The sequence below is a fragment of the Metopolophium dirhodum genome, chromosome 2 (genome assembly GCF_019925205.1).
Source record: "Metopolophium dirhodum isolate CAU chromosome 2, ASM1992520v1, whole genome shotgun sequence".
NCBI classification, from domain to species: domain Eukaryota; kingdom Metazoa; phylum Arthropoda; class Insecta; order Hemiptera; family Aphididae; genus Metopolophium; species Metopolophium dirhodum.
This window is the reverse complement of record NC_083561.1, coordinates 26,528,474-26,552,717: the sequence shown is the minus strand read 5'-3', so window position 1 is coordinate 26,552,717 and position 24,244 is coordinate 26,528,474. Positions and strand designations below refer to the sequence as shown.

General features: G+C 27.6%; 2 protein-coding genes across 2 annotated transcripts; one reads left to right on the top strand and one right to left on the bottom strand.

Annotated features, from left to right (window-relative positions):
* Positions 1 to 15,255: 15,255 nt before the first annotated feature.
* Positions 15,256 to 17,443, top strand: LOC132939301 (gametocyte-specific factor 1-like). Its single transcript, XM_061006392.1, has 2 exons — positions 15,256 to 15,702; positions 16,527 to 17,443. The coding sequence occupies exon 2, from the start codon at positions 16,542 to 16,544 to the stop codon at positions 16,914 to 16,916; it is 375 nt and encodes a 124-aa protein (XP_060862375.1). The 5' UTR covers positions 15,256 to 15,702; positions 16,527 to 16,541; the 3' UTR covers positions 16,917 to 17,443.
* Positions 17,444 to 20,198: 2,755 nt separating this feature from the next.
* On the bottom strand, positions 20,199 to 23,594 carry LOC132939302 (COP9 signalosome complex subunit 9). The gene is made up of 3 exons (XM_061006393.1): positions 23,316 to 23,594; positions 22,005 to 22,065; positions 20,199 to 20,396 (listed from the first exon to the last, which is right to left on the bottom strand). Exons 1-3 carry the CDS (start codon positions 23,385 to 23,387, stop codon positions 20,362 to 20,364), a joined length of 168 nt encoding a protein of 55 aa, XP_060862376.1. The 5' UTR covers positions 23,388 to 23,594; the 3' UTR covers positions 20,199 to 20,361.
* Between the last annotated feature and the right edge of the window lie 650 nt (positions 23,595 to 24,244).

Sequence of the window (24,244 nt, the reverse complement as noted above, 5' to 3'; positions counted from 1 at the left end):
TAACTATTTGAGTCTATATCGTCGTTGAGACCGTCGAGTAGGTCACTAATAATATAATATAGGTGTGTTAAATTTGAATTTAATGCATTAAATTATGAATCATGTTATATAAACAATAAAAAACGATTCTGAGTGGTGACCTATATTTTAGCTTATATTTCTAAGGGTATTTGATCAAATTAGATTTTTATATTCCTATAATATAGTATTATGTAATTTATCCAACTTTAGTTATCAAACGATTATTATTATAATAATATTACACAATGATAAGTAAACATTTTAAAAAGTAGGTATTGGAAAATGTCATATTTTGACTTTCTACAGTATAAACTAGATCCATTTGCTAGCAAATACCACCCTCCAAGTTAAGAAACGTATAGCATTTTCTCTACACTAAAATTTTTTTTTCAAACACATAAAAAAAGGAGGAAAGTAGATAACCACTCTGCTAGTCTGCTGTTATACACTTATACCACAGTACTTGTCGAATATTCCTCGTCATTGAGTTATAGAATTGATTATATAATCAATGGTTATAGTGACTGTAATGTACCTATTTAGACATGTGGCTATGTGTTAAGTTTAAATGAAACGATAAATCATTGCATGCGGAAAAAAATGTTGAGTGAAGTCAGAACTGATTCCGTCTCATAAGTTTTAAAACTACCTATTAAAAAATATCAAAATACATAGTCACAATATTATGACTAATACACAGCTAGGAAATGGTAAAACAGAATATAAAACATTCAGTAATCACTAATCAGTGATATAATATTATGTAATATTATAATAAAAATAATTAATTTGAAAACAACTTTTAGGATTAATTATTTTATTTTTATTATTAATCTAATGTGTAGATTTGTAAACACTATACTACGTCTATAATACATACATATATAATATTCACATTATAAAATGATAGTATTAATCTACATTACTACATAATATATAATAATAAATATTTATTTTTCATTATTATTATTATTATTATTAACATTATTGTTATTGATTTATTTTTAATTTCATAATATTACATAATATAATTTTATGCTTTTACATTTTAATGAATAATTTGGTATTTGTGTAGTATTCTACCTATCAAAAAACTGTACGCGGGGATATATAATATATAAGCAAAATATTATTGTTATTGTTAATGTTTGAAAATTATAATATAAATATCATGGCTAGATATATGATAAATATACAAGTAAAATAAATTGTATTCAATATACCTATATATTTATAGTAGGTACCTATCTATATATTTTAAACTTTTAACCCTGATTTTATCATGTTTCTTTAATAGGTACCTACTTGATTTTTAATTTTTTAATGATATAACTATATAGGTACAGTGGCAGATCCAGGGCTACATTTTAGATTCTGAGTGAAACGATGAATGTATTGATTTTACAATGATGTGTGTTTTTTTTTTTATTTTTTTTTTTTTTATTTTTTTTTTTATTTTTTTATTTTTGTGTCTGTGTACACGATAAGTAGTCGAAATAATGCTTCGATTTTCGACTTCAGTATCTTGTTCGATGGGAAAGTGAATATCGTTGGTGCATTGGGGAGGTCAAAATTTTAATTTCCCAGTAGTTTTCAAAAGCGATGTGAAAAACAAAAGAAAAATTAAGGAAAAACGGGAATTTTTACGCAAAATCGATTTTTAACAAAATCGATTTTGGTTATTGGTGTAACTCTAAAACAAATGACCGTAGATGCATGAAATTTTCACTGGTTGTTTATATTTGCATTTTCTATACACAATACAATTTTGAAAATAATTTGACTTTTTTTGAACTGTTTACGGACATTGTCAGTTTTCAGTTTTTTTAAATTTTTTTTCTATAAATATCAATAAAATTTTATTTGTTGGGTAAAAAAGCTTGAAAATTTAATAGAAGGCTCCTAGGTTATTGTTTCAAAGGCAGATGAAAAAAATTAAAAATCCTTAGTCACAGTTTTTTTTATACACGTTTAAAGTTCAAATCTTGAAAAAATACGGAAAAATCACGAAAATTTGCAAATTATTTTGAGTTAGAAATTCATAAAAAATTTTCTTTTTAAATCTAAGATTTTAAAATCTAATACAAGATTCCTCATAAGTTTGTCTAACTTTATCAAAAAAAAAATTTCTACAAGAAAGTCAAATTAAATTTTTATGAGCGTTTTAAATTCATATTTTTACAACATTAGATATTCACTCGATTTCTCATGTACCGATTTCCTTATTTTCTTGTAATTCAAAAACGAATAACTGTAGATACATGAAAATTTCACTGAATGTTTATATTAGCATTTCCTATACACCATACAATTTTGAAAATATTTTGACACTTTTTGAGCTGTTTACGGGCATTTTCAGTTTTCAATTTTTTTAGTTTTTTTTTCTATAAATATCAATAAAGTTTTATCTGTTGGGCCAAAAAGTGTAAAAATTTAATACAAGACTCCTGATATATTTTTACAATAGCAGTTGAAAAATATTGAAAATACATAGGCACAGTTTTTTTTTATAAGCATTTAAAGATCAAATTTGGACAGAATTTATCAAAATCTCGAAAATTATCAACCATTGTAATTAATAAATTATAAAATGTTCAGTTTTTATAGCTAAGGATTGAAAATTTAAAACAAGATTCCATGTAAATAGATAATTCGGTTACCAAAAAATCTAAAAAATACACAAGCACAGTTTATTTGTATAGTCATTTTAAGTTCAAATTTGGACGAAATTACATAAAAACCTAGAATAACTATTTTAGTTATTTTGTTGTGATTGTATAATATTATTCGTGGGCACTTGAAACTTCTAATTTGTAATATTTTCATCGATATATTATGATGAATGATGATAGTATCACGGTTTGTTGTTGATGTATAACGCGTTATATGTACCTAATGGATATTGTGATATGATTAATTTGGAATTTATTATAGGTCAATTTTTTTTTTAATACCATAGATAAGTGTATAATATGTCTTATACCTAGACTGACATATCGTCTCCACTCAGAATCGTTTTTCTTATACAATGATATATCATTGAATTCAAATTTAATACCATCCATTATACAGTGACCCACTTGTAACCTACAGTACAGCAGAGCGACATCCACTTGCCCACCTTTTTTTTTTTTTGGTGGGGGGTCATGGGGGGGAAAGTACAATTAGTACAACAATTGTGTACAAAATTGGCTAAACATGGTGTAAAACATAGGGAACCTACGGCGATTGGGGGGAATTCCCCCTTTGACCCCTCTGGATCCGCCACTGTATAAGTATACCTATAAACTATAAGTATATATTTGTAATTAAATATTAATAATGAGGTAATTACACTAATTAGTTTTTAAAAACAATTTGTTCAATCATTTGCATGTGGTTGTGAGTAATATTGTAGTCTGGGGATTTTTATTCCGATTACCACAGACAGTATATTATTATTGTGAAAAATTAAACTTGAGTAAATAAATATTTATTTTATTTTGTATGACTTCTATTTTTAAGTGAGGGGTGGGGTGTGGGGACAACGCCGGTTGTACTTATTTCACAAAAGCTCCCTTGCCTCCCCCCGCGGGTTTGCCACTAGGGGGCCACATATTTTTGGTTAGGCCACTCAGGACTATATACTGTATTATTAACAACTCGGCCAGACGTAAGTCAGTCAATGTGACCACCATTATAATAAATATACCTACTTATCTATGGTGACCACTGATAGCTCAACTTACAAGACCAACAAAAGTAATTATTATTTATAAGTAGTTTATGAGGTCTAGGGACTAGGGGGCCTACCTCTTATATTACAAATACATATATATGGTTTATATAATTAATATTTATAAACAAAGGTATCATTTTAATTAGGAGAATTGAATACATGCAATAATAATAATATTATAAATTTAAATAAATCAGGTATCCATTTCCGAAAATTAATCATTTAAATCACTTTCCATACTTTCCACACTTGCTAAATAATCGTATTAATCGTAACAATAATAACGATTAACTTCGGCCGAGATGTCTTGGTTAGATTTTTTTAACATCGTCCTAACTCCTAATCGAGGAAATGTTTTGGTCGGATGAACCAGGAGCATATTCAGTAAATCCTCATTGGTGTGTTGTCTATAGTATCTTTTCTATATATTACCACATGTTATATAATCTGTGATAGTGTACGGTGTCCCCTAATTGTTTTGTTATCTTTGTTTCTTAAGTTTTGCGCGCTTCTTCAGAAAGTTTACCTTACATTTTGTTTCAATGAATATTACTTTTCTTATACACATTAAAAAACATATTAAAAAAATATTTGTTCAACCATTTGCATGTAGTTGTGAGTAATATTGTAGTCTGGGGATTATATTTCCAGGGATTTTTTTTGCCGGGGATTTTTATTCCGATTTCCCCAATGTCCATAGCCTCATTTGTATAAAATGAAAAAAAAAGGTCAATTTTTTAAGACGACATGCGATAGCACGAACAAAGTCGGCGGTATTAGTGTATGCCCGATGGTCAAAGTTTTAAAGAACATCATTAAAGTGTAGTAAGGTGAAAACGAATGAATAATTTAAATGGCAAACAATGGTGGACATAAAGAGGAGATCGAAATATTCGAAAAGCACGTGAGTACCATTGAGGCGTCGAGTTCGAGAGCGGTCAAGCGAGTCGTCGACATTCGTTCATAGCTCGTATCATGATATGACGTCATATAATATATCTATTTTGTCATGGCTAGTACCTACTACCTACCTACTTTGTGAATTGTAAACCGTGATGGTGTGAGTCGGCTGGGTGCAGTGGTGGGAAACTGGGAAAACCAGTAGGGTTGTGATGGGGGGGGGGGGGCATGGACCCGGGCTCACGGGCCACGACGGATATCGAACAATAGAGCGCCACTGGCAGGTATAGGGTATAGTACGTTTCCTATAATATGTGGATAATGGATATATTATTATTATTTGAATCCGGGCCCAAAATTATCTTAATCCGGGCTTGACGTAATAAGCTATTATAAGATCTAAGGAATATATTTTTGATTAATTTACAGTTAATACTAAACTCGATTATCCGTGGTCTTCCTAGTATCTATGAACAGTACTAAAAATAGTATTTATATTCATTGTATTTGTATAAGCATAAATGTAAAATAATATTAAAATGAACATTTACACAACTTTTATGTGTAAAATAAAAATACAACCGCGGGTACCTACTAATCTAATTTTCTTTAAATACTGTTTAATATTACGTCATAATATAATAATAGCATTTTTGCTTCAATTTTGGTCTAACAGCGGGATTCGATTATCCGTGGACCGTGATTGCTGTGCTACCCTGCACCACGGATTATTGAGAGTTTACTGTACTTGACACTACTTGTATTAACTATTAGGTTATATTTAGTTTTATAGTTTATTATAATTATAGTTAGACCCAAAAGTTAAAATAATAATTATTATTATTTTGTAGGTAATAATGTATTATCATTAATCAATCATCATTATAATTTTTAATACATAAGTACAATAGTAGGTACCTATTTACATAGACGGTCCTACGGGTGCAGCCTCTACAGCTTGTGCTGCACGCCTGCCCTGACATTACAACCACCACTTTATTTTATTGCTTGAAATCATATAATTATTCATAACTCATAAGGTAGATATTTTATAATTTATATATTTTTGTTATTTCACGTTCTATTGTTCTGATCATGAACTTAGTTGTTTGTTGCAATTTTGGGTAGTAACGTAACGAAAATTATAAATTAGTGTAACGAAATTACTATTGCAGTAGCCAGTAACGCTTTAGTAATTTCATTATATTTTATTTAAATTAACGCAATTGTAACGAAATTTCTTTTAAAAGTAATTTCTATGGAGCAACGTGTTATTTTCCACGTTGTTAAAATAAGTTATGAATGTAGAGTGCTTGACATATACTGAGGGTTAGGATATTAGAGAAAAATTAAAAATCTATAAAATGTATTTACTATTCTGAAAGTTTTAGATAATAATGATGAATATTATAAAAGATGCAGGAATTTTACGCATTTTATTCATGCGTTACATAATTTATCCATTATCAATATACCTATTGTACCTACATAATCAATGTCTTACATAATATACTACTATACAGTTTATATATAATAATTAATAGTATACCTACTACTTATTATATCGTTATGAACTGAATTTGTCGTTAAATTTTGAAAAAGTAATGCATTACTTTTTGAATGAAAACATAACGTGATAAAAATAATTTCGGGTGACGCGAATGTAATTTATATGAAAATATTTAATGTAATGAGTAACGTAATAGAGTTTCTTATCGAAAGTAATTTACCCAACACTGGATAGTTGTTATCTCGTAGTTCTGATGATCAAGCCAGGATTAAGGAGAGGAAGACCCTAGGCTAACAGCCGTATTTATATAGTCACGATCATATCTATAATTATTATCATATTATGAAGAAAAACCAAGTACGGAGGAAAGGAAATTACTACAAAAAAAAAGGTTGTAGTTTACTAGTTTTAACAATAATTATAATATATAATAGTCTAAAGTAAATTATGGTTCATTGATACTCAGTAAATCTAACTTTGTACACATTCCCGATACCCCTAACATTTAAAAATTAGCCATCTATGCTGCACTGCTACAGCTGAAGTAAAATCCTGGGACCGCTTATGCCTATTTAGCACGATTTAAGATATACTCAGGGTGTGCTAGTAGTACTGGGAACAGCTGTTTCAGATAGTTAGTTCACCGGTCAAATTATGGGAGTTCGATACGCAACCTCTATATCTTAAGTCGTGCTATTTAGTAAAGGTTAAACAATTTTTGAATAATAATGTACTGGTAATAGTCTATTAGTCAAGTAATAATGGTATTAATGTATTATAATTTATAAGTCATTGTATAATAAAATAATACGTATCAATAATTACAAATACCAATAATAATTATTGGAATGTACAGATAAGTATGTACATTATACATATGATAGTATGATACTACGAACTATTTATTATAAAAACAAAATAGAACTAATTATTATTTCCCATAACAACTTAGCTTTATTATGCGGGCTATTCTTTAATAGTTTAATGTATATAATAATAATATATGATATTGTTATACTGGAATTATTATACAAATCAGATTTTGACAAAATCTATTTTGTTTTTGTTGTTGTTAGGTGATCAAAAATGAAGATACTCTAAGTTCTTGCCTAATTTTTAGAACACCAACATAATTTACATCATGAAAACATTTTCAAAATATTTTACTATGTTTATGTTTTGAATTTACTATGTTTCGCGTGGATTAGAGGGATAAAACAAATAGTGCAATGACATCTTCTTAACTCCTAAGTTTCAACAACACGAATATAAAATTAATGTTTCAGCACTCACGGCGCACAAGTAAAACTATACTAAGTAGTAAGTACCTACTACCTATGTAATAATATGTAAGGCGTAAGCTATTAAGACTTAACGACATAATACATAGGTATTATCATATTGAGATTTGGGATGGGGGGGCTGAAGCCTTATTATAATACTATTGAATAAGATTAAAAAAATGTGGATACTTTTGGGGGGTTATTGAAATTTTAGGGGTCCTTACTCCCTCCACCCCTATTTGTGCCTATGGGTATCATGCATATTTTATACATCAAATGTTTAACTCCTTGAGTATCTACTGCGTAGCGTAGCCCGACTGCCCCAGTACAGTACGTATAACGTATATGTATAGATATTTGAATTTATGTATTTCATTTCATCAAATACCTACCTAACAGATTTGGGTAGATGGTCTTTGGTAATGACTCATGGACAATGAAAGCTAACAAGTCGGAGGTCAAATTGTAGTCCAAAAACACTGATTTAGTACCAACTACCAATGCAACGTTGCCGTCATTAAATATTTATAGACTATAATATGACGTGTCTGTCCAGCTATTGTAATAAAAAGTATAATATTGTATGATACAAAAAAACCTAGGTAGGTATGTTATTTAATTGAATTGAATATATTATATACATACAAATATATAATAAATAATAATATACCTACTTGTTTTGTGTAAGTTATCAGTGGTGGTATTCCAAAATTTTTCTGGGGGGGGTCCTCAAAAATAATATGTTTTTCAAATGTATTATTTTTATTTTTATAAAATTAATTAATTCATAATATATGAATATACTTAACTCCTGGACCCCCCCTCCCGTAAATCCACCACTGTAGGTAATTATGATAAAGAGAGTTTTAAAATTAAGTATAACTAGTCCTCAAAATAACTATTTGAAATTATACCTAACTATACTAAACGACAAATTTAAGTAAGTGTTTATAAATTAGCAGTTTTACAAAGAACTGTTTTAAAATTAATTAACATTGCATGACGTGTAGCAAGCTTGAAAAAAAACAATCAATTTAATTGTGTTTAACAAATACATAAGAACGTAGCAGCAGCAGCAGCAGCAGAAAACGTATTTAAAAATCATGCGACAGACCAATGAAAAACTTTTTTTATACAAAATGTTTTAGCGCACTTAATTTTTAATTTTGTTTTAAGCTTTCTCGGAAACTAATCGGGAATAGCTTATTAAAAAATTTTAAATTGTATAAATAAATACATTTAATAAAAATTAATTTTACGAAATATTTATAAATAACCTATAACTTATAGGTTGCTAAGAATGTCGGACATTTTTTTTATTTTTGTGTCTGTCATCACCTTTTAGGACAGAAAAAGTGCTTAGATTTTCTTCAACAATAACTTTTCTGATAGGAAAGTGAATCTAGTTGGTAATTTGGAGGGGCAAAAGTAAAAATTTCAATAGTTTTCAAAAGCAACGTGAATAACAAAAGAAAAATTAAGGAAAAACGGGAATTTTTAAGCAAAATCTGTTAGACCGTAGGTACATGCAGTTTTGACTGAATGCTTATATTAGAATTTCTTATACACCATAACATTTTCCAAATATTTTGAGCTGTTTACGGACATTGTCAATTTCCATTTTTTTTAGTTTTTTTTCTATAAATATCAATAAAATTTTATCTGTTGAGTAAAAAAGCTTGAAAATTTAATAGAAGGCTCCTATAGGTTATTGTTTCAAAGGCAGATGAAAAAATTTAAAATCCTTAGTCACAGTTTTTATTTATAAGCATTTAAAGTTCAAATTTTGACAAAATACGGAAAAATCACGAAAATTAGCAAATTATTTAGAGTTGAGAATTCATAAAAATTTTTCTTTTTAAATCTAAGATTTGAAAATGTAATATAAGATTACCAATAAGTTTGTCTACCTTTATCAAAAAAAAATGTCTACAAGAAACTTAAATTAAATTTTTATGAGCGTCTGAAATTTATATTTTTACAACATTAATTGATATTCACTCGATTTCTCATGTAACAATTTTCTTATTTTATTGTAATTAAAAAATGACTGTAGATACTTGAAAATTTCACTGAATGTTTATATTAGCATTTTCTATACACCATAACATTTTGAAAATATTTTGACTCTTTTTGAGCTGTTTACGGACATTGTCAGTTATCAATTTTTTTAGTTTTTTTTTCTATAAATATCAATAAAATTTTTATGTTGGGTAAAAAGCGTGAAAATGTAATATAAGGCTCCTGATATATCGTTCTAATAGCAGTTGAAAAATATTAAAAATACATAGGCACAATTTTTTTTTATAAGCATTTAAAGTTCAAATGTTGACAAAGTATATTAAATTTAATGTTTAATAATTATTTTGTAGTTAAAAATGTATAAAATGTTTAGCTTTTATGGCTAAGGATTGAAAATTTAAAACAAGGCTCCGCGTAAATAGGTTATATATAGGTAAATTACTTTATTCACAATAATATCATCAAATATACTTGGTAATATCATAGGCTGACTGACCGTTTTCGCTCAGAATCGTTTTTCTTATACAATGATATTATATCATTGAATTCAAATTTAACACCATCCATTACAGTGACCCACTTGTAACCTACTGTACAGCAGAGCGACATCCACTTACCCACCTTTTTTGAATTATATTTCAAATAACTTATCTATATCGATATCGTTATTCGTTAATAAAGTAGGTAGTAATTTAAAATAGTAGATTGGGCACAAGGTGGTAAAATATCAGATTTTAAACCTTCTGAAACACTGATGGACTGACATACCAATTACCAGGAGGGTATTTAAATAAGCTTGCATTTTTGGAAACACCCTGCAGAGTAATATGAGCATAAGTCAGTTTTGGTACTATAGTGCTATACACCACGACTATTATATATTATAACAATATTATTATTGTTATCATTATTATTATTATTATATAGGTAGTAGGTACTTAATCAGAGATTACTTTTTGGAGTCATAAACTCATAACATAGATATAATGTAGTCATTTTATAGAAATAAATAAAATGTTATATTTGGTAACAAGTTTTAACATTAATTTTAAAATTACGTTTGTGTTTGTATAACATATTATGTTAGTATTGTTACGGATTGACTTGATGAAATATGTGGACAATTAATTTTCTATATTTTCTATTATTTTAATATTTTCATAATATTCATACCAATGAATTATAAAAAGAAGTTTAGTGAAACTCACATTAGCCGGTAATACATTATACTCTGTTCTTAAATCTTAAGATAAATTGCTATAAACACATTGAATCTTAAGTTGTTGCTTGAGAAAATTGAAGATGAGTTGTAGAGGATGCAACCTTCATTTATTAAAACAATGGTACCATAATATTTAAGTTTATACATTTTGTGATGAAAAAAATATCGATTTCCCGTGCCGAATAGTTGCCACTTACCACAGTCCGCCCCTTGGCTCTGTTAAATTAAATGGTAAGTTCGGAAATATAAATGGAACTGCTCCTGCTTTTAATATGGGTCTAATTCTTTTAATTTTATTGACATAATTTAAGATAGTCTCATACTCTCATCAAAAAGTAGAATATCATTCTCTCCAAAATACAATTCACACACAAAACACCTTTCTGTGAGCATTTTATCTTTTATAGTTATAGTTCTATCCGATAGGGGTGGACTGGCAGGGCGGGTAAGTGTACTTTTGGGAGGTCAAAATTTAAATATAAATAGTTTTAAATATATAGTTTCTAATATAAATAGTTTTTAATAGCGCAAAATAAAAATTAAGGAAAAACGGGAATTTTTACGCAAAATCGGTTTTTGACAAAATCGATTTTGGCTTTTGATGTAACTCTAAAACAAATTATCGTAAATACATGACATTTTCACTGAATGTTTATATTAGCCTTTTCTATACATGAAAAAATTTTCAAAATATTTTGACTTGTTTTGAGCTGTTTACGAATATACTCGGTTTTAGGTTTTAAGTTTACAAAGCTCCTACTATATTGTTATAATGACATTTGAAAAATATTAATAATCCTTAGTCACAATTTTTTTTTATAAGCATTTAAAGTTCAAATATTGACAAAATACTGAAAAAAACACGAAAATTAGCAAATTATTTTAAGTTAGAAATTCATAAAAATTTTTCTTTTTATTCTAAGATTTTAAAATGTAGTACAAAATTCTTGATAAGTATGTCTACCTTTATCAACAAAAAAAAATGTCTACAAGAAAGTCAAATTAAATTTTTATGAGCGTTTGAAGTTCATATTTTTACAACATTGGATATTCACTCGATTTCTCATGTAGCGATTTTAGTTTAAAAATTGTAATATTGGGGTAATTTGTTTTATTTCATTATGTTAAATTTAGTTAAGTATAAACCTACAGAATTTTTTTCATTTTGTTATAAGTTCCTTAAAAAGTTATTTTATTTAAAATAAAAATTGTAACACGAGTCTCTTGTTTGGTAGCGAGCAGCTTATCACGGCCACGAATGTATGCACAAGAGGCAAAGTGCGAGGGGCGCCTGGTAGAGCTCTGCACGGTCCGTTTTCTTATAGACCGGACTGATAATTTTTAACAGAGACCAGGACTGGACCGGACCTATAAAATAAAAATGAAGCCAGACCAGACCGGACTGATATATTTTAACAAAGACCTGGACCGGACCGGACCGAACTGATACATTTTAACAAAGACTAGGACCGGGCCGGACCGGACCAGACCGATAAAATAAAAATGAAGCCAGACCGAACGATTATTTTATTATGATAATGATTTTTATTTTTCAACGTACCTAATATAAATTATATTATTAAATCAACGTTCAAAATGCAGATCACTATAGATCGGACAATATATACCTAATATAAATTTGAAGGCGGACTGGACTGGACCATTTTTTTTTTTTAGACGAAGAGACCGAACCACTTTAAATTATAATACATAAAGACCGAATAAAACCAGACCATGATCTGGACCGATCTTGACCAGACCGTGCAGAACTCTAGAGTTCCTGCCTCCTGGAGTTCACAGTTTCACACTGTTCACAGAGCCCTCTACATTTAACACGGACTAAGATACAAATTGTGTGGCCAAATAAAACCACCGGTAGCGCTGAAAACTTCAAAAACAGTATTCTTATCAGCTAAGTGATACCACAGAATATATTCTCATAGGTTAGGTTAATTTCATATATTCTGTTAGAGCGCGCTTCCTGTCCTATGAAGGCCTATTTTTTCATACTGTTAAACTATGAATTAAAATGTTATTTTTTTTGGAGTTAGCATCTAATATATATTATAATTTATAATAAGTGGAGCCTGTAATTTTAATTTACATTTGCATTGTGGTTTTAAATATTTTTTATCAAGTAGACATCATTTATGAAATATTATGATTTATAATATTTAGTCACTTCTTAGGATATTTGCAACCTAATTGAAATCTTTAAATTAAATTAAAACTATTATGATTCTGCTTCTAATTTTAATAGTAGTCTGGTAGAGTGGAGTATTATTTTCTAGTGCTCATAAAAAACTCTAAAAATATGTTTAAAATATTTTGCATATTTTATTATATCATTAGGTATATTATTTATATTATAATATTATTCAATAATACTAATAACAGTTATCTTATAAACTTCAAACTAATTTTGAAAAATTGTTTAGTTTTTTTGGTGTTTTCTTGTTTTTAGCAACTTGCTAATTTTTTTCTTTTGCAAGGGAATGTGATTCTCGTTTTGACATAATGCGTTATGATATATTTAGTTAATATTTGACTGTGTATTGAGCAACCAACATTTGTCAAAAATGTTGTTTATATTTTTCTTCAATAACTACAAATTATGTTAGAATAATAAACAGTGAAAAATGTATACGAAGTTTTTAAATTGTAATGCAACATTACAAACTTGATCGTTTACCGCGACCGCTAGTTATATATATTTAGATATTTTACAGTATAATCTAGTACAGTGCTTCTCAAATTTTTTTTGTCAAGAGGCTCCTTAAATTTAATGTAAAACTGTCAAGGCTCCCTTAATCAAAATTATTATTTTTTTTTCTAGATTAGGTATACATATACTAAAATTACATGTACTATTTCACACAGATAAATTATTAAAATGTATAGTAAATTAATGTTTTAATATACTTTTGAAAAATATTAATAATAGTATTAAAATTTAAGCATTTAAACTTTTTCCATAAACTCTTAAAGTCTAAAGAAAACAAGCACTGATCTAGGATGACCATATAAATCTATCAACCATTTAGCATATAGATATGTTTTTATCCTCACGATCTCTGTTAATAATATATAGGTAATAGCATTGATTTTATAATATACTATAAATACTATGAATATATTATAAAATCAATGGTGATAGGTACAACCGAGTAATAAATGCTTATAAAAAGGTATTCAAAATATATGCATTTTGGTAACACATAGGTAATATGAATACTAGTATTAAACTCGATATCAACATATTATGAATTGTATTTAAAATCAATATATTAATTAATAATTAATAATTATTATTTGTTAATTGTAATACTTTGAAAGCATTATGCATTTTATGCATGATAATTTAGTGAATTAACTCTCACATTTTTCATATATTTTTTTTTAATAGGAAATTTAAAAATGACAATATTTAATAATATTAATAATTGTTTTTGGTTAAAAGAAAGTATTTAAATACATGCATATAAATAATTAAGAACATTGAAGTCATTATGCAATGAAAAATTTTGAATTTTATTCCTTAAATCATAACATTCAATTTTCTATAGCTTCGGTGTACAAAACTGTTAATTTATCGGCCTCTTTAGGACATACAGCGCTCCCGGTGGTGAAGACTATCTGTAGTAAAATTTTCAATCAAGTTTTCAAACAAGTGACGACCCCTTATCAATACACCAGCTTGGTCCGTGGATAAAACCACAGAATATAACAATCAGAATGGACACTGATAAAAATTTATACAGGCAGCATAGGACGAAGGCTTGAGTCAGTCACTGCAGGTCCGCAGTAGGGCCAGTTCATTTAACAGTTTGACCATTAATACACGAAAAATAAATATGGCATACTTTTATACGATAAAATGTACTATTTTAATTTAATTGCTTTAAAACAATGAGTTAACTCTTCACCGGACATCCGGACACAACTAATAGTTAATACTAGTATTGGAATAAAGTAGTATTAAAAATACTTTTAAAATACTAGTATAAAAATGCCCTTTGCGATTACTCACTAAGTATTTGAATACAAATACAAATATTTAATACAATATTATAAATACAATTTTTTTTTATTTTTAGGTACCTTAATTATGTTACTACTTACCATAGATTTTAAAAAAATTGAAATAAAATAACATGTCCGACTATGTGAATACATGTTCAGGTATTTCATTCATATTGATTCAATTAAATTACAAAAATAAATAAAAAGTGGTATTAACTATTAATATAGAATTATTTTTAAAAATTCCGATACGTTAATATAATAGAGATAACAATAAAACGTGGTATCATGGCAAATTCAGTGCTACCAAAAATGAAAATGTTAAGATTTCATATTTTCCCAGATCATGCCCCTACTGCGGACCTGCAGTGGTTGATTCTCTATTATCAGCCCGCCGCCGAGAAGTGTCCTACCCCTGATAAAACATAAGTATTACTCTATGGGATAAAAACCACTATATAGAGTAAATATAATGAGTAATGATAATATGATATCACTCTATGATAAAACCACGATCACCGACTACATTTTTGAATTATATCTTAATAATTAATAATTAATGCCATTATGGCACTACTGTACTAGCCACTAACTTTCATCAGCTATTCTGTGCCACTAATGCATAGATAATATATTCTTATATTATCTATGCACTAATTTCTAATAGTCCGTGACCATGATTAAAGATATTCAAATATACGATTTTAAATTATAAAACTTAAATTTAATAATATAATCTGTGATAATATTTTGTCATGACCAACTACAACTGCCAAGCTAGTCTCCTACACTATTTCTATTTAATAGAAATCTGTGTAATTTGTAGTTTTACCACTAAATATAGATAACTATTTTTTTTCAGCTGTACTTGTTCAGTGTCTCTTTTTTAACTATTGCTAATGTCTATAATTTTTAACTAATATATTAAAATCTACATTATTTATCCCGCAACGCATGGATTTCAGATAATCGGATCCACATTTTGATTGCAACATTGTGAAAAGTAATAATATGATACCTAATATTTTATGTTAATTTAGGTAGTTACCTTTAATTTTACGTATTTTTGCAGATGAATATAATAAGTTAACGTGATATTGTATTATATTTCTTGACATAGTTAACAATTATAACTATATAATCAAAACCATTGTTTAAGTTCCTCAAGATTTTTTTTTATTTCATTATTTCGCTGGTAGTACCTATTGCTGAATTTCAAGATTCAAAATTATTTACAACTTTTTATAAAATAAATAATTTTTTTTGTTCATTATTTTATTGCTATCTCATTTTTTTTGTAAATTATAATCGAAGAATTCAAGCAGATGGATACTAAGTGTTAGTACTCTACTACTCTAGAACGCATGCTCTATGTTTAATATAATATTTTATAGTAAACTGTTTCATATAACTTCTCTATTATGTTTTTGAGTTTGAACCTAATATATTATTCAATTCCTATTAAATTATTTTTAAATCTGAAAAGTGTACTCAGTTGTTAATTAACTATTTAAAATTATATTATGTTGATTTTAATCTATAGTCTGTTCGAAATAAGAACAGGCTTTGGCGGCTACAAGTTTTTGTTCCACGATGGTCAGACGCCATCCCCACTAAGGTGGCGCGTCAGGAGTTGCCACAGAATAAAGCCATACCCATGAGTACAACTTGACTACCAAAGCCTGTTCTTATTCCGAACAGAGTATGGACATATTATGCACACGTTATTTTGTCGTTCATTATCTTACTCAAATGTTTATTTGGTTAAAACAATTTAATACTATTGTTCTTACATACCTAATAATTGACTTGTTATTTTACCAAAAGGCAACTATATAAGAAATGTCTTTGTCACAAGACTCAAGAAATGATGATCCATCCACATGTGAGATTGTCGATTTTGGTATCTACTATTTGGACATGGTGCAGTGTCCATTAAATCCAAACCACAAACTTCGACGTCACAGGTTGCCATATCATATTTTAAAGTGCAGAAAGAATTTTCCGGATAAAGTGCAATGCCCTTATGGACATTACTATTATTTAGAAAAACACGAAATGGCTAATCATTTACAGACATGCCCTCATAAGCCGAGGACAGCTCAAGCTGAAGAAATGCAACCATACAAAGTACAAGCTCAACAAGCTAGAAATGAGAATATCAAATACAACTATGATGTTGACAACTATACAATTGATGAACCCTATTGGGATTAATTTTGTTAAACCATTTTTTTTACATAAAATTTAAATTTAACTGATACCACTTATTATTAAATACCATTAAAAACTGTTGAATATTATATAAGCCAATGATATTTTTACTGTAAGGATAGAAGCAAATGCCTACAGGCTTTGATCAAATTTTCATTTTTTTAAAAAAATTTTCAAGTAATTCAAGGCATTAACTAGCTTTTTTTTTAAAATAATAATCATTACAATAACTGCCAAAAAATGTATGTGAATTTGATTAATATATTTTTAACTTAAAAATATGCTCTCATTAAATAAATTATGTAATAAGAATATATTGTATAGAATAAGTTACGCAGCTGTGTTAATTGCATAACAATATTTCTATATTATTACTGCATTTATCACCAATAATTAGTCATTGTAAGACAATTTAATTTAATTTACTTATTTTATTTTAATGGACATTTTTAAAACAAATGTAATTTTAATTATTTGTATTAAATAACTACATGCTCATTGAAACCAAATAAACATTAGTTGACTTCTCACAATGTTTTTAAACTTTTATTTTGATTTTTGCATTAATTTCTTTCAGCTCGAGGAAAATGTGCAGACAACTGAAATATCGAAGAATCACAAGAATGTAATGTTATAACTGAGCTTACTAAGTAATACACCGCTATCCAGTGCAAGGGTAGACAAAATAAAATTAGTGCCAGATATTCAAGGGTCTATTTTTATTTTATACCCGCCACTTCTACAGTAAAATTGACTAAATAGTAAATGTTAATAATATATAAATAATATTTAAGGGTAGCTACTCACTTATTATTTACCATTATTTTTGAATGTGCTCACTTTTTCTTGCTTAAGTCATAGATTTCCCTACAATCTCTTTTTTATGACTTTAAATATGGTCTTAGTCTGTGTGTTCAAAAATACCAAAAATCAAAATTTGAATATAATATATATAATTAAAGCATAATATTTAGGTGAACATGCTTAAAAAATCACCCTATATAGTATACCTACCATTACTATAACGCTAAAAAAAAGAAATTAGAACGCTATAATTTTAATCGGGGAATTTCAAAATTTGCCATAGATCTATTAACTTAATATCTCTATGAAAATATGTGCACATGTGCACTGTTATTGTAAATATTAAAATGATTGTTTTTATTAACATTATTTTATAACTTGTAAGTAATATACATAAATAACAAGTGAAAATATTAAAAATCACTTTTTTGATTAAAAAACACTTAAATGAAAATAATTCTCACTATTCCCACTTAATTTAAAAAAAAATTTAGTAGCAACCCTGTAATATGTATTAATAAAAATAGGGAAAGTGAGCAATAAACGTATATTATAATTGTTAAAATATATTGTTCAGTCTATCATTTAATGACTACATTTATTCAGGTTGAAAATTGTGCCCAGCCATTGTTTAATATTATTTAGGTCATGGAAGGCTATTGATAATTAATATTAATAATGATGGAATAGTATAATGTCAAGTTAATGGCAACATTTATTTTTGCACAATATACTACGTACAAGTTGTTTTCAATTCATAGGTGGAAATCCATTAAAATTCTGGGGGGCCAACATTATTAACATCAATGTAAGTGGAGGCGCTTTGATCCTACAAAACTAAAAAAGAAGGGGTTTGATGGACTTTTGGGGGGCTGAGCCCCCTCAACTCCCCCACCTGATTTCTGCAAATGTTTCAATTACAAGTCTGTAAAATGTTACATTAATTTTAATTATAAAAACAATAAAAATGTGTTGTATATATTTAAGTTTTGAATTGTTCATACATCCAAACTCAATTATTTATTTTTACAAAGTAGATACTGAAAATAGTTTGATGACAATTGGGTAACAAGAAACATCAAACCTTGAGATGATAAATAGGTATTATAGAATTATCATTGATGGTCAGTGGCGTAGCCAGGAATTATCCAAGGGGAGGGAAGCTTATCTTTTTGCGCATCACTAAAATATATTGCCCTGGTATGGTAAAACTGTAAATGCGCCACTGAGTTGTACGTTAATTGAATAATACATTTTTTATTAGACTAATAATGATACATATTTGTGAACGTTATTATTATTTAAAATTATTGTACACAGTACACACTTATTGACTTTTTATAGAAACACAGGTAAGAGTATAAAATAAAAAAAAACTTTTAAATTGTACTATTAGTATTAGTTAAAAATATTTATATAATATCTGCATTTACATTCTAAGTTAGGTATAAGTTATAGCAATCTTATTTTTCTTGAGACTTCTGCAAAGTCATCAAGAACTTCATCTGTAGTTAAGACTTTCATGATGAATATTTAGTAAGTAGTGTTTCTGAGGTATGTCTTAAGTCTTTTTAAGGTAGAAACAGACATTTCACTACTTGCTGTAGTTACAAAAGTGTAGCTGGTATTTGCAGAAGTTTATAAATCAATGGAAAACTTAATGGGTTACATGTTATAAGAGCTTCCAATGCATTTTTTGGTTTTTCTGCTCTAACAAACTTTAATATCCATGTTAATACTTCTCCAATTACTGAATTAGGACTACATCGAAGATCTTCACTATACTTTTAATGTTTTCTTCCTTATCAGCTATCTATTATTCTCATTATAATTATCATAGATCATAAAGACATGGATAGGACAATAACGTCCTCCCTTTTTTTTAGGCCAAGGGGCAGGGTTGAACCCCTAAACCCCCTCCCCTGGCTACACAACTGTTGATAGTAGTATTCTACATTATTTTCAAAAATTTTATATTATTGAACTTAGATTCTAGTTGTTAAAATTATTATTCATTCAAAATCTTTTTAGTATAGTTAAAGAAACACGAAAATATACTTAAGTGCTTTCTGGTCCATACATAATACCTATTATGTTAATTATTTTTATTTTTTAATTAGTATTGGGACTTACGAAGACGCTACACTCTTTCGCCTATATGTGTTGTCTCGTGTCTTATATACGGTTTACTCAGCAAATTGTACATTCTGAATAATCCATTTAGCTGTTGTTTAATATTAGAGTGAATTGATATATTATAAAAATTTATAAGTAAGAATATTATCTAGTAAATCTCAGGTTTTTATTATATTTTAATTTGAAAGCGAGTTATGTAGATGAACATTTTAAAGTTGTAAATTGTTCGTACATTTTACTAATGATGGATATAAAAATGTAAAATTAAAATAATTGTACTTTAGAACACTATTATATTATAATTTATAGTATAAAGATATTGTGATAAAAAAAAAAAAATAAAGCTATAATTAATATCTTAATATATTTAATACTAAAATATACAACAAATACTTGACATAATGAGAAAATATATAAAAAAAAAATACTTTCACAACCACATTGCCATTATTTGTAATTAAATCAAGTAGTTTGTGGATATTTTTTTTCTTGAGGTAACATTTGTATGTTAAAAATCATCATCATCGTTAAGATCATTAAAATCTGTAAAACAAAAACAGTCCATTAATAAACAAAACAATAGAATAAGTGTGGGTATTGGAGTATAGGGTAATAAAATGTAATAAGTCATTCAGTTTTTCTAAGCTGAGAGACTTGTTTTTACCTAACCTAATACATAACTAATACATTTTAACATTCTTCTTTTATTGCAGTATTTTTATTCCAGGATTTCGTGATTGTTTTTTTATATATATATATTTTTATTATATAAGATGATAACCCAATAAAATGATACTCATCTTAAACAATCAATACTTAAGGAAAAAACAATCCTACACTCTATAGACAGAGTAATAGCACCAAAAGTTTTTAAAAGTATGTATTATTTACTTAACCTAATGAGTAATTTAACTAATGTTTTATGAGAGGTGTAATCTATTACATTAAAAATCTAAGGGCCGTTCTTACAATGTCCGGTTAAAGTTAATCGACACTTAACCGGCCGAATTCTGCCGGTAATAAAATCTGTTATCAGTCGGTTAGCGTTAACCGACACTTTACCGGACATTGTAAGAACGGCCCTTAATCAACTACTTTTAGTTAGTAAACATGTTTTTTTTTTTTGATTTTCTTAGTTTTTCATTTTTTTTTTGGAAATTTGATTCAATCCGTTCTAAAATATTATATTGTAGAAGACAATCATGCCAGCCTAATTTTATAAAGTAGACAAAAAAAACTAAAATTTCAATAAAAGTTAAGAATAAGTATGGTTAGTAAATTAACTTTATAGGTAAATTAATATTTAGAAAAAAAAATGTCAGGAAAGTAACCAACATCTTCTAGTTTCTAAACATTATGTATACATTTAAAATTGAGTATATAAACAAACTTTGTTAAAAGTAATTTGTTACTTCCTAATACTAATTAAAATTCAATATCTTTAAATTGGCATTTTGAAATATTTACTACATCTAAACTCTGTATGATAAATATGGGCTTCTATAATACTATATTATGTAATATGGATATACTCTTAGGATGTAGACCAGTGATGTGTACACACCTCCTAATTTTATATTTACTCATGTACCCTTAACGAAAATCATGGTATACAGGTTAGGCGTAGCCCCCATGTTATTTTTTACAATGATTAAGGCGTGTACCCATAAAATTGTTTAGGACTACATCACTGATGTGGACAAAATGTATCATTATATATTTAAATATTTTTATAAGATTAATAATTGTATTGTTAACTGTTTAAAATTATGCGTTCGACAGATGGGTATATCAGGATTTTTTAATACCAGTGATGTGTGGTGTTTTCACAGTTATTTTCAAGAGTATCAAAATACTCCATACTGCAAAGACAATTTTTGTGTCACATAAGACATGTTAAACTATGCCTTATGTGACACTTGACTATGTATACAAGCATTAGAATACTAAACATAATAATATAACATGTTAGACACAAATATGCTCTCATTTTAATATTATGCTCTCAATGATAACACAAAATGAAGATCAAGTTTACATTTTTGCCGTGACTACTGACAATAATTTAAGAAATTAATTAAAAATTTAACATTAACATAACAAAAATAAGACAAATCTTAAATTATAATGTGTTCATATAATATAACATACCATTATAAAAATCAGCTTGTAGACTTTTGTCACTCATTTCAAATATAACATTGCTTCCCGTCTAAGAAAAATACATTTATTAATTTAATGATGTACAGGTTATTCACTAAGCATGCTCACCTCCATTTTTTCATTTTATATAATGGATTTTATTTATACAACAAATTGGATTTGTACTACTATACTTATGGAGTGTCCTGTGGTGATACAAACTTATTTTTCAAATAAAACCCTTCACTTAAAATTATTTAGTGCATAATTTTTTTGAAAATTTTTATTTATTTAATTCAAAATGCAAACGAGTAGTTTCTCAATTATTGAAATGTTTTTATTAAGAATAATAGTTTTTAAAAATAATTTACAAAAATATGAAACAGATGTATAATATAATATTGAACTTAGTATCCTAATAAAACTTTTACTTTCTTGATTTTTAATCAAGTCAGTATGGTAATTAAAATGAAAAGTCTGAATTTTGAAAACTTCAAGAATTTGTGTTAAATAGGAAAATAATAAAAATGTAACTCAGTAATGATGAGTAGGAGGGTAATTTAGATAGCTTTACTATAAAATATTGATGAGAGAGAATTTGATATCACACCCAAGTGGTATAACCAATTGAATTCATAAAAAAACAGTCCCAAAATGTCTATTTTTTAACTTTTTTCCTAAACCATGATAGCTATGAAGTTGGTAGATAACTCATTAAAAAAGGATTATCAAGTAGATACTAAATATGGCATTAACATTTTTACAGATAAAAAGTTATTTTTTGCTAGATTTTCATTCAGCGAGGTATTTCCAAAACTGGAGAACGGATTTTGTTGTTGGGGTCCTGTTAGATTCGCATTGGCTAAGAGAAATGCAGTGAAGATTTTCAAAACTTTATCTCCAATTGTTAATTCACTACAAAGCTGTAGAGCTGACAAACATAAAAAAACGCCCAATAAAATTTGTTTTCATTTTTTTTTTAATATTCTGCAGTGAATTAACTATTTAAGATAAAGTTCTGAAAATCTTCACTACACTTTTTCTAACCACTGTGAATCTAACAAGACCCCAAACAACGAAATCCGCTCTCCGGTTTAGCTAAAAACAGAAGTATCTTTACAGGATACTCCTTAAGGTTTACAAACATTCTCAAGAATTTTAAAATATGGTATTATAACATATTTAAAAATTCTAAATATCAGATTTTGAATAACTGCATTATTGAAGAAAAAAAAGGAGTGAGCATGCTAGGTGAATCACGCTGTATATATTATATAACGTAGTCTTATATAACATTTATTAACTATTTATTGAAATTACCTCATCGTCCAAGTCCATTATGGCACTGGTCCCTTCTGGGAACATTTCATCGGCAGCTACTACAGGCTTCATGTTAAATTGTCGATTATCGTCGATAATTTATCGATACAACAATTAATGAATGAGGACTTTTGTGTTCTGTTTTTGACTTGAGGAATTTAATATTTAATAATGATGGTCGTTAGTTCGTTATCGTTGACAGTTATCATTGTTAGTTATTAGATAAAATAAATAATAAATAATAATAATAATAATAATATGTATTCTAATGTTTATTTGGTTTATTATTAAGATATACCAGGTATACCAGGTTCTGTGGGTTTTGTATCATTATCTATTGTTATCATTTATCACTTCTGTGGTTGTTCTGTGCCACAGACTTCTCTATATAGTTATATAGTATCAAGGTGTATAAAAAGGTACCTATTCAAAATATATGAATTTTGGTAACACATAGGTAATATGAATATTAGTATTAAACTCGATATCAACATATTATGAATTGTATTTAAAATCAATACATGGTTAGGTCCATTTTATCAATCATCAGTTAAATGAATTTAAACTTGAGTTAATATTAATCTTAAGTTAAACTAAAATTTTGATTTTATGATCTCTTGGTTAAATTTTAACTGTACTTTAATCAAAGTTTTAACTAACTGACAATTTATGGTCAGTTAAGGAATTTAATCTGTGATTAAGTTCAATGTTATTAGGTTGCTATATTTTGTAGGGCTATTATAATACAATTTTTTGACATATCATAAAAATATTCTTTAAATAGGTGATTATTTCAATGTAATTGCCAATTTAATTTATAATGCCTATCAATTTGACATCATCACAGCATTACATATATCGTAGGTAGGTACTTAAAATTCATCCTAGTTGGCTGATTTAAGTAGTAGCAGTAGCAGTGACAGCAGCAC